The sequence below is a fragment of the Pithys albifrons genome, chromosome Z, assembly GCF_047495875.1.
Source record: "Pithys albifrons albifrons isolate INPA30051 chromosome Z, PitAlb_v1, whole genome shotgun sequence".
Classification (NCBI taxonomy): domain Eukaryota; kingdom Metazoa; phylum Chordata; class Aves; order Passeriformes; family Thamnophilidae; genus Pithys; species Pithys albifrons.
This window is the reverse complement of record NC_092497.1, coordinates 68,857,688-68,871,177: the sequence shown is the minus strand read 5'-3', so window position 1 is coordinate 68,871,177 and position 13,490 is coordinate 68,857,688. Positions and strand designations below refer to the sequence as shown.

The 13,490-nt window shown below is 42.3% G+C and overlaps 1 protein-coding gene across 7 annotated transcripts in view; it reads left to right on the top strand.

Annotated features, from left to right (window-relative positions):
- MPDZ (multiple PDZ domain crumbs cell polarity complex component) overlaps positions 1-13,490 on the top strand; it is a 106,034-nt gene that overhangs the window by 23,334 nt on the left and 69,210 nt on the right. For all 7 annotated transcript variants that reach the window (XM_071581594.1, XM_071581595.1, XM_071581589.1 and 4 more), the window contains exons 4-8: positions 683-904; positions 1,843-1,982; positions 8,594-8,807; positions 10,773-10,901; positions 12,872-13,075. In XM_071581594.1, the coding sequence (XP_071437695.1) occupies positions 683-904; positions 1,843-1,982; positions 8,594-8,807; positions 10,773-10,901; positions 12,872-13,075 (909 nt within the window). The remainder of the gene's footprint in view (positions 1-682; positions 905-1,842; positions 1,983-8,593; positions 8,808-10,772; positions 10,902-12,871; positions 13,076-13,490) is intronic.

Below are 13,490 nucleotides of genomic sequence, written 5' to 3'. Positions count from 1 at the left end.
CCAAACCCCCTCCCCAAAGGAAACCTCCCAGCAAGAGGGAAAGAGGAATTAACAGGAATGTGCTCACGTCCCTGGCTAAACAGACGTGCCGACCGGCAGGAGGGCCTGATATCATCAGTCAGGGAGCGGGAACCGTCCTGGTCAGAAGCATGGACCGAAGAGAGCAGAGACTCCTCCCACCTTGCTTGTTATACTCCCCGACACTTCCTGATGATGTCAGATGATATGAAATACCTCTATGGCTGCTTAAGTCAGATGGTACCTGTCCCCTCTAATCTGTGTCACAACCTTTGAGGCCTGCTAAAAACTGAGGCCTAAATGGGGACCTATGCTGACTAAAGCCAAAACTACTACAACTGTAGAAAAAGGTTGTTCGTATTTGTTTACCTCTATAACTGTGATGGAATACTTCAAGATGCTTTGCTGATAGGAACAAATGAAGTCTGGACAGAGTACGGAAAATAAGTTTATATTGTTCTCATCAATTTCTGTGTTTTATGCTGGTAGTTCACGACATAGAATTGATAATAAGTAAGATATTTTTTCTTCTTAAAATGTCTTTTTAAAATTGCAAATTGGAATTTCAAGAACTTTTAACAGAGTTGATTTATTATGATGTTCTTGCGTAAGCAGAAGGTTTCTGCTGTGTCTGTACATCTGTGTTGCCATCAATCTTTTACAGGTAAACATTTCACCTACCATACATTCCACTGATGAATTCTCTCAGCTTCTCCATCACAGTGTGAACATGGGCTCCTTGCCACTTAATGAGTCATATTTGTTGGCACAGCAGAATGGCAGCCCAGCTAATGTGCTAGAAGCATCACTGAGATCCATTACTCCTCAAATTAGTGGGAAGCCCTCCAGTGATGACTTTGAGCAGCTGATCAGAAACATGTCCCAGGTAAACCTGTCTCATGGTAGCCGCAAAATGTGGATTACTGATTATCTGATGATTCAAATACATGTATGTTTATTAAAGGTGATTGAGTTATTACACAAATCAAAGCTTCCTTGCTATATAAAAGTAACATTTTAATTGGAGGAACAACTGGTAAATAATAAAACAGATGAAAAAGTGGATTGACATTGTCTCTGCTGAGTTGCTGTCTTTAGCTGTCCAGTGAGTGTCTCACAGATCAGCATCCCTTTATCTTTCTTTGTTCATTGTAGAACTGCCACTCTCTGCATAAGGGAGATATTTTGTCAGAGCGTTCTCTTATAAACGTAACTAATGAAAGTAAGTTGTCTGACTTTCTTGAAAATAAAATGGAAAATGCCTTTTTGGCCTTGCTGTGTAAGCTTGCTACTTTCCTGTAGCAGGCAGAAATGGTGCACCAGTCGCTGCAGTGACTGGAGTGGGGAATACCCAGGAATATATTCTACGATTTTCCTGTTTCATCTGTAATACAGTCTGATAGGAGAAGTCTAATACTGTTCTGGAGAGCCTTTTACATAGTCCTACTTTCTTCATCTTTTTGAAATTCATCCTTTTTTTCTAGTTTTGCTTGAAAGGTGGCCAGTACCTTCTAAAATTTTATAGACACATATCCTACTTTAATCACTACTGAGCCTAAATTAATTGTTGTTCCCTCATTTCCTTTACTGGGCTGTAATAATCTTCATTTCTCAAATCTTCTCTTTATGATAGGAAAAAGTTGGAACTGAACAGTTACATTTGAGCTATTAGCTTGTGTAGTCTTGCACAATTGTAGTAGTCAAATTAGAATGAATTTCCAAGTTTTTTACAATGTTCATTACTATTGCTTTTCAACATTTTTAACCTTTGTTCATTTTTAACCTTTTAACATTTGTACACTTTTTTTAACTTCTGCTGAACAGGGTCGTCTTGTTGAGACAATTGAACTTAATAAACCTGTAAGTGGTGGTCTGGGCTTCAGTGTTGTGGGACTCAAGAGTGAAAACAGAGGAGAACTAGGAATATTTGTGCAAGAAATCCAGGAGGGAAGTGTGGCACATAGGTAAGATTACTATTGGAGTATTTTACTAAATGAGGTGTTAATGTAACAGTGCAATTTTTTTGTGGTACAAAGCCGTGTTTCTCTCATATTCTAAGCATCATTGCAGATGTAAAATAACACTACAGTTTGTGACATTAGAACAGGGCAACATGTAATCTGTTCTGAATTTATAGAAACTTACAGGTGTTGTTTCTCTGTGATTTGTTTATAATATTTCCTTTTAAATAGGGAAAAATGGGAGGCCAGTGTTCTGTGTTACGCTTTTTAAAGCTGAAATGCATATTGTACCATCTTTGAATGCACTGAAAAACAATTTTATCCAAAACAGTCAGCTGTAACTAGCAGTGTTATTTGTTAGGTAGTGTCCACTGAGCAGATGGGAAACTCAACTTTGAAGTCAGAGATATTCACAGAGATACTCATCTGATGTTACAGAAGCTCAGGAATAATAATAGCTTGCTGAAAATATGCTTTAGACTTAAACTCATATTCCACAAGTGGTGTTGAGAGAAATGGATTTCTGCTCCAAGAAAAGCCCAAGGGTGCAAACAAACTCAGTGGTGAATGGCAGCAGCACTGGTTCACTGCAGACTGGTGAGGTGTATCACTGATCAGGATCCTGGCCAGAGCTGCTTTGTGGTGTACTGCATATGTTGTGTGGGGAGGCTGTAATGTTGGTGCTATTTTTTGCTGTGTAAGGAGAAGTCTTCAGATTGTCCTCTGAACACTGTATTTTTAACAGAGGCCAGAACATGGAGTACAGAATTAATTCAGTTAGAAAAAGTGGTGTTGCAGCCCCTGATTTTGGTGGGTCTGAATGACCACCTTACAAGTTTCATTTTCACCTTAAAAGGACATGTTTCCAGCCTCAACCAATTGCAGTCAGACCACCGCACCTGAGGTGGGGTCACTTGAGGTCATATATTACCTGTGTTTTTGAATGAACTTGGGATTTGCTTGAACATCATATTGGTGTGTGCGATCTCACTAGCGCCCAGTCGGCAACAATTGCTGGACCCTCGATGTGATTTGAGGACATGGAAGCCATCTGCAGACCTGCCTAGAACCTTAAGTGGTAGCCCCCGAGAGCTGCTGTGCCCGTTTTTTGGGTGCTTTGTGGAGAAGCCTCCGAGAGCTTCTGTATCCCGTAAACTTAGGAGTTTTTTGTAGTGGCCTAGAGAGCTGCTGGAAGAACGTGGACTGAAAGAACCACGACCTTCAAACCAGTGAGTTAAAGAAACATGGGAAATTCCAACTCGACTAAAACGAACTTATTGCTTGATAAATTTGAAAAACTAGCTCGTGTTACAAAAGCAAACATTGAAAGACAAGCATTACAGGAATTTTTGGACTGTGCTTTAGTCGGGAGCACTTAACCGATGCCAATTCCACGTTTTCCATAGAATTGTGTGACAATATTGGGGCAGATTTGTGGAATTTAGCGCAAACTGCACCCGAAGAAATTTTTCAGCTTATTCTGTCATATGCAGCTATAAGGAAAATGCTGTTAGAGGTAGAACGAGCCCGTAAAAACCTCGGGCTACCAGAGAGAAAGGAAAAAAGCCTGCTTCTGCAGGGCAGTTTTTCCCCTAAGCATCCTTCTGCACCGCCGTGGGCACCGCCGCTCGCGGGACCCCCGCCGCGGTACCCCTCTGCCACACCACTGCTGCCCGTGCCGCTCGCGGAACCCCCGCCGCGGTACCCTTTGGCATTGCCCGTGCCGTCCGTCGGACCCCCGCTGCCGTTCCCTTCGGCATCGCCGCTGCCCTATCCACAACCGTGGAGCCCGGAGCCGAGCCACGGAGCCAGCGCTGTGCCGTTCCCGTACCCACACGTGGCACCGCCCGCTCCCGCTCCAGAAAACCCGATGGAATCACAGCAACCATGGAATCAAAGCTTTTCCACGCCGTCCGTCGCCGCAAAAAGCCAAGAAGTCATCTTTGCACCGCCTTACAACTACCAAGAAACAGCCTATGCACAGCAAATGAGCCCAGAGCCCACCTTTTACCTGCCTGTACCACCAGCTGCCGCTGTAGGAGGGGCCGAACCTCAGCAGGAACCTTGGAACCCCACGAGACACGCCGCAGAAAACGTCCAGCCATTCCAAACCGTGAGTGACTTTTATTAAAATCCTAACTCCGAGAAGGCGCGATGGGGGATGCCCTCAGCCGAGAGAGACATGTGGAGGGGGGCACAAACCCCGTGGAGTTTCTCTCCCCCTGTCCATCCACCATTAGCGTCGGCTTCGCCGCCGCTGCTGCCAATGCCCTTGCAGGTACCTCGGGGCTGAGGTGCTGCCACCGCGCTCCCCGCCGCCCCACAGGACGCCGGAGTCGCACCGTTGCGGCAGGAAACTGCCGCGGGAGACATTTCAGCGGGGCTTGAAACCGCGTGGCCAGGAAAACAAAGAGACCATGTGATTGAAAAGCCCGCGAAATCAAACAAAGGAATTGCGCGCCCTTACCACGAGGCGCAAGGACCGCCCAACCCCCCTCCCTACTGCACGCCAATCAAGACGCATGCGCCAGGCGCAGGTCCCCCGCAGCCCACAGGGGTCGGGGACAGCTCTGAATTCGCCTTCCCCTGGGGCGGATCAGTTCCCGTGCCACCCCACCACCTCCTGCGTGGATGGATACGCCCATTGACTGCGTCATGGAGAGGAGAGAGACTCCTCCCCAGTGGAGCGGAGCCAGTGGAGCTCCCCCTGGGCGTTCCCTTCAATGCGTGCCATCCACAGCGCAAGCGTCCCAGGAACGAGTTCCCACAGCGCCGGTCGTGCAAGACACAAGCTCTGCAGCACCAGCCGGGACTCCCTCCCCGATAGCCGTGCGTGCCTGCAGCTGCCAACACTGGCACTGGAACCTCCCACGCTGGTAGGGACTTTCCCTGCGCCGGCAACCTGGTACCTGCAGCCTCCATCACCGACAGCCACACCCACCAGCTGTATCCCAGAATGAGGAGCAACATCACAGCCATTTAAAGGCACGGCACCGAAAGAAAAAGAAGCCTCTCTTTGGGACATGCTGGGGGGAGCTGGGAATCATGATGTAGTAAAAAAGGCATTTGAAAGATCCAAGAATGCTGCTTTAGCTGTTTTTTCTAACCTTCCTAAAATAGGGAAGCCTCTGGTAACTCAAAAGACCATTTCAGAAGCCTTCACAGCTATGGTCAAGGCAGATGAAAAGCATCTACCCACCATAATTCAAAGGGTAGTTAAATCCAGAGAGTATCTAAGTGTACCTCTTGCATTTGTGACTTGTCCTGTTGCTGTTACTAATCAAAATGGACAGATAATGCTTTCTCAACAGGCAAATCTAGAAAATTTCTGCTCAGATAACATGGTTAAAGCAGGAGAACCAAACAAAGTGTGCCTTATAGGAATACCTTATCATAACATCAGAGATTTCATTCCTTTTGGTATTGAAGAAGCAAAAGTGTCCTATCGTAGTACTGGAGAAACCATAGCAGATATCAATTGAATACGTCCTTAGAGAGAGATCCGCAAGAGCTAAAGTTAGTAGGGGCTCTCCCTGGAAATGAGTCATGTGTTGAATTTCACCCTGTGCATTCTAGTGTATCTGAATGGTCAAACAAACACTGGTCACAACAATATTTTCCTGTGGGAAGCACAGATGTCACTCCTCATAATAAGAGTTACACCAATAGCAGTTGGTGTTGGAATGTTGTTGGCTCACAAAATACAAGCTACGCAAAAACAAGATTGGTTCACACAAAAGGTAACCAGAGAAGAGCGTTGCCTCCTGGATATTTCTTAATTTCTGGTAATAGAGCATGGCCTGGAATACCTGCCCAAGTAAAAAGTGGACCTTGTTACTTAGGCAGGCTGACCAGATTTACACAATCAATACAAGAGCATGTTAAGTGGTCTAGTCCTCAAACTGAGGAAAACACCATAGAACATTGGAGTGATACAAGAAATTTGCTAGCAGCAGTTTTTTCCCCAGTTGGTGTAGACAGAGCATTACGTTTAGTGCAAATGCTTAACTACTGGGTGCAGGAACAACTAAACATCATTGCCGAAATGCTTAATGATTTCTCAACAGATGCTGATAAGATAGAACAAGCAGTATTACAAAACAGAGAAGCCCTGAGATTCTTGTTAATGGTTCATGGTTACCAATGTGATGAGTTTAAAGGAATATGTTCCACAGAATTAAGCAAACACTCCAAAGAAGCACAAGCAGTGAAAAACAATTCTGACAAGCTAACAGCTAACATTTCTTCTTCAAAGAAATGGGTTCATTCCCTAAGCCTAATAAGTTGGCAAGAAGCAGCGCTGATACAAGGAGTATTGATCCGAGTTGTTATTATGATTTGTTTGATTGCTCTTATTTGCAGGACTAGTCATTAACTGTCCAATCAAACAAGAACAGTCCAGTTCAAGTTAGCAGGTTGTTTAGCCTGTATTTTGAAATTCTGTTAATTTTCAGTTAAAGTGCAGATTTAAGCCAAATTGCCCAGCAGGCTGTAAGGGTAAAGACACCTGTCCCCTCAGCTGCTGAACATTTTCTGCAGAATGTAAGTAGTTATGTTTAGCCTTTGTGAATTTTCTCTGTGAATTCTCTGTGAATTGTTTGCTGCTTTACCAGGAGTGTATAAGGTGACTAAAAATCAAAGCTTCATTCTCAAGCCTCTGTGATGGCCACACAGAAGTTCTGAGAATGAACCTTGAACTATAGCATAAGGAGATTTTAGTTCAGCTGGACTGAACTTGCTTCTTTGCTAAGTAAAGTCCCTCTGCACTCTTGGACACTTTGCACAAAATTTAATAAAATTTGTAGTTTGTTTACAGTGGTTTGTGCGGTGGCGACTGCACAAAAAGACCACAATTTCACGCATGAAAGAAAAGTTTCTTGTTTTGCACTAGTTGTAAGTTTGTAAATTCCAAACATACGTGTCTTAGTCATGTATTAGTTTGTGTTAGTTTACAAAGGTTACTGTACCTCCTTCCAAAGGTCTATTTTGAAAAGAGAGGGGGAGGTAGGGATGTGTAACCAACAAAATACCCTGTTAAGTCTTGCATTAGCAAAATTTAAGACTTTCAAAATATTTTCTCTCAATTTTCAAAATTTTCAGCCTTTCTGTTCAAGTTGCAATATGCATGATGTGTATTATGTTGTTTGAATTTTTGCTTTGTTCTTTGAAACAAAAGGGGGAGATGTTGCAGCCCCTGATTTTGGTGGGTCTGAATGACCACCTTACAAGTTTCATTTTCACCTTAAAAGGACATGTTTCCAGCCTCAACCAATTGGAGTCAGACCACCACACCTGAGGTGGGGTCACTTGAGGTCATATATTACCTGTGTTTTTGAATGAACTTGGGATTTGCTTGAACATCGTATTGGTGTGTGCGATCTCACTAGTGCCCGGTCGTCAACAAAGTGTCATGCTCTATGTCTTCACAATATCTTTTAGTGTGGCTAAATTCCATTTTTTTTTCTTCTTCCCATTCAAGTGGTATTTGCTTTTACTTCTTTTATTGCATAGAGGTGAGACCTGTCTTTTCTCAATCAGGCCCTGTGGGATTCATTGTCAAGAAGAGAAATATTTAATAACTGTTATAGGGCTCATAAATGAGGAGATCCTGGCAATAATAAGTCTTCAAGAGCACTCTGAAAAACAGTTCAAATTCACAAGTGAAACACTATAGGCTGAAGCTAGATAGTCTTTTTTCTGGATTTCGGTAACTAGGCTTATACAATGTAGGTACACAAAAAAGCTGATGTAATTGGTATCCTTGTTTTAGTTGCTGCTCTTTGATTTCAAACCTTTGGCAGTATGGGATGCTAAGAATTGGTGGAGGAAGCAGAGGGTAATTCAACTGTGTGGCTTCATACACTACCTTTGGAATAGGTCTAGGGAAGGTCTCAGAATGTAATTTTCCATTAATGCTTCCTTTGTTAGAAAATGGAGAATTTCTTTTAATTTGTTCAGGGCTTTTATTTCCTTTGTACTCAGAATGTAATTTTCCATTAATGCTTCCTTTGTTAGAAAATGGAGAATTTCTTTTAATTTGTTCAGGGCTTTTATTTCCTTTGTACAGGAGGGGTCTGTTTTATCATTTTCATTCTGTTTCTTTCTTTGCCTGCCCTTCTTTTTTTCTTTTCCTTTTTCTGCCTTGTTTTTCAGCAAAACAAAATCTGTTTCTGTAACATCTTGATGAAAGTGTGTTCCACTCCATAGTTTGAAGAATATTCAGGATGGGTGCACTGAACAAAGTGGAGAACTTGATGTGTAAAGCAAGAGGCTCAAAGTAAAGAATAAACATAAGCTCACTGTCTATGTTTGGAAGTGACTGAGATTAATATGCTTAGTCTCGCATGGGGGTACAGGCAGAAGTAAGCTAGCTAGGGGGTGGTAGCCAGGGGAGAGTGGCAGTGGGATTAGCTTCAAAGGAAGCAATCACCAGGGTGCCACATCAGCTCCTTTCAGCAAAACTGCAGGGAAGAATTAAAAAGTGGAGGGAATTGGGACCAGGTTATTAAAAATACTGGAAAATTGGCAAAATATTGCAATTTCTGTGGCAATGCTTCTTTGGTTTTTCTTGTTTATTTTGTCATCTCTCTTCCCTGTTTACACCTGTGTGGCAGAGATGGAAAACTAAAGGAAGCAGATCAAATCCTTGCAATTAATGGACAAGCCCTGGATCAGACCATTACACATCAACAGGCTATCAGCATCCTGCAGAAAGCAAAAGATAATGTCCAGCTAGTTGTGGCCAGGGGCACTTTTCCTCACCTCATCAGTCCTGTAGTTTCCCGGTCTCCATCTGCTGCTAGCACAGTTTCCGCACATTCCAACCCAGTGAGTATACTCCAAACATCTGTGTATTCAGTTTCTGGTCATGTATGTACTTACTGCATATAGTATTTTGAGGTATTTTTTTTAACTTGTATTCTTTCATATTTCTTGAGGTTTTTCTTCTGTTTATCTTTGTTGTACCTTTTCTCATGCCAAGAGTAGAAAGGTCTGCTGGGGGGAATCTTCATCTTGAATGTATTCCTTCCTCCCATCTGCCAAATTAATCTGTGTCCACTAGTGCAAATACAGTGTGTGCCCTTGATGAAGGTCTGTTTTGAGTTTGCAGTAAACAGGATCTTTTTTTTTTTGCCTTCTGCTTGGGCATACAAAATTTTTTGAGGCATTGCAATCTGATTTAGACCACTACTGAATGGGTGCTTGTGGGTTTGTTTCTCTGTTGTCTGTTAGCTTGGTGTGTTCTGTAAGGCAACAAGAGTGATCCATTAAAATGCCAAGTTCATGGATGCACTTTAGGATCCCCCAGAAAACAGCTCTGCTACAATTGCTGTCTTTTGACTTCTTTATACATCTAGCTGGAGACAACATAGCTCAGAGACATGGTGATATTAACTGTACTTCCTGCTGTCTTACCCATGTAATGCTTTGTCCTGGGATCAAAGAACCTGTCTTCAGTTTCTGTAGGTTTTGCTGTTCAGTTATCTGTGATCCTTCTTTAAGGGAGTCAATAACCGTAAGTATAGAGACCAGTCAATCTAGAAAAGCCAGCTGTTTTAGTGGCTTTTTTAATCATTAGCATAAAACTTTTAGTGAAGGAATGTCAGAATTCCTCTTTCCATTTATGGACAAGAATACAGCTGACTGATCAAATTTTTCCTGCTGGTACATAGGAGAGACCTGCTCTCTTCCAGTATTGCTGTGACATATTTCTTTCCCCATGTGTATGCCTCTGTGTTATCTGAGCAGCTTCCCTTGCTTGATTAAATGTTCCTTTCAAACATGCCACAGCTTTTTCTGTTTTTTTTAGCATGCCTTTTCCCCGTGCTTGTTTTCTCTTTGCTTTCAAATGGAATGTACTAGGAGCCATTCTTTTTTCTTCAAGCTTTGCTTGATCATCACTGGTTTGTGTTAAGACTGTGGATCTCCAAACAGGTACCATGGAGCTTTGAATTTGCAATAGCTGGATTGTTCCAAAATAAATGTTTATTTCAAGATCCTACCTGGTGTAGCACCAGCTGCAGTTTTAAGTTTCAGATTAGTGTGTTGTGTGACATTGTTCTTCAGGAAAAAGAACACCATGAGCTTCCAGTTGTCCCTTCAAGTAGTTGCCCTATGTGAGTGACCTAGCACTTGTCTTTCTTTCAGAACAGTTTTTCTTCTATTGGAACATGAAGTCTGGCATCATTGCTGCTTCATTCTACCGCTGTTGACATCAGATAACCCAGAAACCTTTGTTCATTATATGAGGCAATTCTGCCAATGCCTACCTCACGCAATACCTGATGCTTCTTTCAGTCTTAAAAACACTAAATTGGGATTTTGCTTTCACCCATGCTTTGTTGTTATGGCCAATGTGAACATGCACTTACCTGAAAATTTAATTTCCAGTCTTGCAAGATTTCCTAGCAGCAGTATTTACTGATTGCATGAAGATGGGCAGCCCTAGGCTGCTGCTTAAATTCATTCAACAAGTCCTTGAAAGCTCTGACCCACTACCCAGCTGTCTTTTGTACCAGGAAATTCCACCTGTTACAGAATTAGCAATTTATTGCATAAATATTATGTAATCTTAGACTTAATAGTAATTTTTAGAAAGATCACATATCCTTCTTACAACCTTCCATTGTCAAAAACATACCCATAAAAAGAGGAAAATAGTTTGCAAGTTCTAATACATATGTTAAACATTTTGACTTGATAATCTTAAAGGTCTTTTCATACCTATACAAATCATATATTGTATAATTTTATGTTTTTAATAATTTTCAAGCTTATGTTTATCCCTTTTAGGTTCACTGGCAGCATATGGAGACTATAGAGTTGGTGAATGATGGCTCAGGTCTGGGATTTGGGATAGTGGGAGGAAAGTCAACTGGAGTGATTGTTAAAACTATCCTTCCAGGAGGGGTGGCTGATCAGGTAAATTCAACCTGCGTCTCTGTTATCATTCAGTATGGTGTGAATTTACTCTTCACTTTTATCATGCTAAATACTGGTAGCTTTTATCCACATAAATGTAAAAAAAGAAAGAACAAGTAGAGAAATTTATTCTCAATAAAGGTGTTTGTTCATTTGTAACAAAGCTGGATTAGGCTCTAAATCATATTTTCAAACCTGTTACATTATACCTATTTAGTGTAGATGCATTTACACTCCTAATTATTTTATTAATGTACTGGTTGTAGTCAGGGGTAGGGTAAGACTCCAACGGTTGACTTGCTCTGCCCTAAAAGCTAAGACCATCTGCTTCTCTCTACTGGGCTTGGAGCAGACATGTGTCTGCTTCAGGACACAGATATAATCCTGAAGGGCTCCTGTGAATTGAATTTGGTTATCACAGCTCATTTGAAGCTTGTCTGTTGAACAAGGACTCAGGACTACTTTAATGATTGTCAAGGTTTTAATAGGCACAGAGACAGGTCAGTCTTCCAACAACAACCGTAGTGACCTGATAACAGGGTCTGGAGATGGATGGACAGGGTTTACTTCTGCCTTCTTTCCCTGAGTAGGTAGATAGCTTCCTTTTACATACCTATCTCTTTAATACTCATAATGTGGCCTAAATTTTGTGAAGCTTTTTTATTAGTTAAAGATGAATCAGTGGGAGAATAAACCAGTGTAAAACAGTATAAATAACTGGATCACTATAAGAGAGGAATGAATTTTGGTTTTGGCTCAGTTTGAGGGGAAAAACCAAAATGTTTACTCACAAGCGGGGGAGGGGGCCTCCTCCACAATAATCATGCCACTCTTTATCAAATTTAAGAAAAGGAACTTTAATACAAGAAGGATAACTGTTCTTAACTGATAAATATATATATATGTAAACAGACCAGAGCAAACCTCTTCCCCAACACCACAAGAGAAAAAGAAAACAACAATGAAACGCAGCAGGTTTCCTCCAGGAGGAAAGTTATACTTAGCCAGTGTCAATGTCACAGCCCGGCTGGCTGCGGAGTGAATTTCCAGTCCCTCTCCAGTGAGACAGATGAGTGGTGAGCTCTCAGATGAACTCTGTCTCTCCCCCTGTGTTCCTTGTCCTGAACGAAGAAGGAAAAACGGGAAAACGGAGAACAGCAGCGTGTCTCAGAAGGCAGCCGCGACCTCTCTCTCCCGGGTTGCTGCCCCAGCTGGGGTGGGCTGGTCACGACACTGCAGGTGGCGGTGAGACCGGAAGGAGACCGGGACCCCAAATGCAGGAACCAGGAGAGCAGCCATGGCAAGGAGAAAAGAACCGGCTCACCAAGAAGCGGAAACAGCAGCAGAGCAGCAAGGAGCAGCAGCAACAGCTTCTCTCTCACCCCCACACACGCACCACCCTGAGCCATGTGTAGTCCCCAAGAACAAAAGTGACAACCTGCCCCCACCCAAGTGATCAGTAGATAACTACTTTTTTTGTTAACTACTGGCATGGGCAGTTAGTGGCAGGGGAGAGAATTTACACAATAATTCCAAACTAAAACAGTTTTGAAGTTAGGGCTGATCTGGAGAACTAGTTTTTAAGTAGAAGTATAAAGCTGAACAAACGTTTGTATGCTATCTTTTGGAAGTGTGCTTGGAAGTGAAACCTTAAGTTTTGGTATCTACATACAGTTGGTAAATACCAGGAGGTCGTAACCATAAACAAATTTTTCTCCTGTGCTTGGCTGACTGCTTGAAAAAGGATCTCCTGGGTGTTTCTGGGAAAATTCCTGATAAAATTAGTGTGCTACTACACAACGTTCTTTTCTTTGCCATGTTGGCAGAATATTGACTTGGCACCTGAAAAAGGTCATCTGGTTCATATGTCTTAAAAGTGACTAAAGCTACATGTTCTTTTTGTAATTGTGTGGTACATAGAAGAAGTAGCAGGATGTTGAAAGATTTTTTTCATCATGATTTTTCTCCAGCATGGGAGATTGTGTAGTGGAGATCACATCTTGAAAATTGGAGATACGGACCTAGCTGGAATGAGCAGTGAGCAGGTGGCACAAGTTCTAAGGCAGTGTGGAAATAGAGTGAAACTGGTAATTGCTAGAGGTCCGGTTGAGGAGCCACCTCTACCAGCAGTTCCTCCAGGTACACCAGTACCCACCTCCACACTAGATAAACAGGTAAGCAACAGTAAATATACTTTGCAAACATCTACTACAAACTTCCTTTCTTTTTAACTGCAATTTGAATGTCTTTGTCCTTATGTTCTCAGAACCCAGGATGTTCTCATCTGACAGTCTAGGGGAATTTAAATGTAATGAGACCACAATTCAGGGAACTGTATTTTTGAAGACTTTAAGGATTAAGGTTTAGGACTTCCATAATGATAATCTGATTACCAACTTGTTGTGGGTTGCTTGTAAGAGTATGTTACTGTATTGGAAACAACTGAAGCTATGAGGGCTCTTCTTCAGACCGAACTAGTTGACTGTAGCATTTCTCTGTCCATCCATCTTTTTACTCTCAGGGAATTTCTTCTTTCCATATAATTTCAGCTCTTCATCAGACAGTTCTTCCCTGTGCCAGCCAGCACAC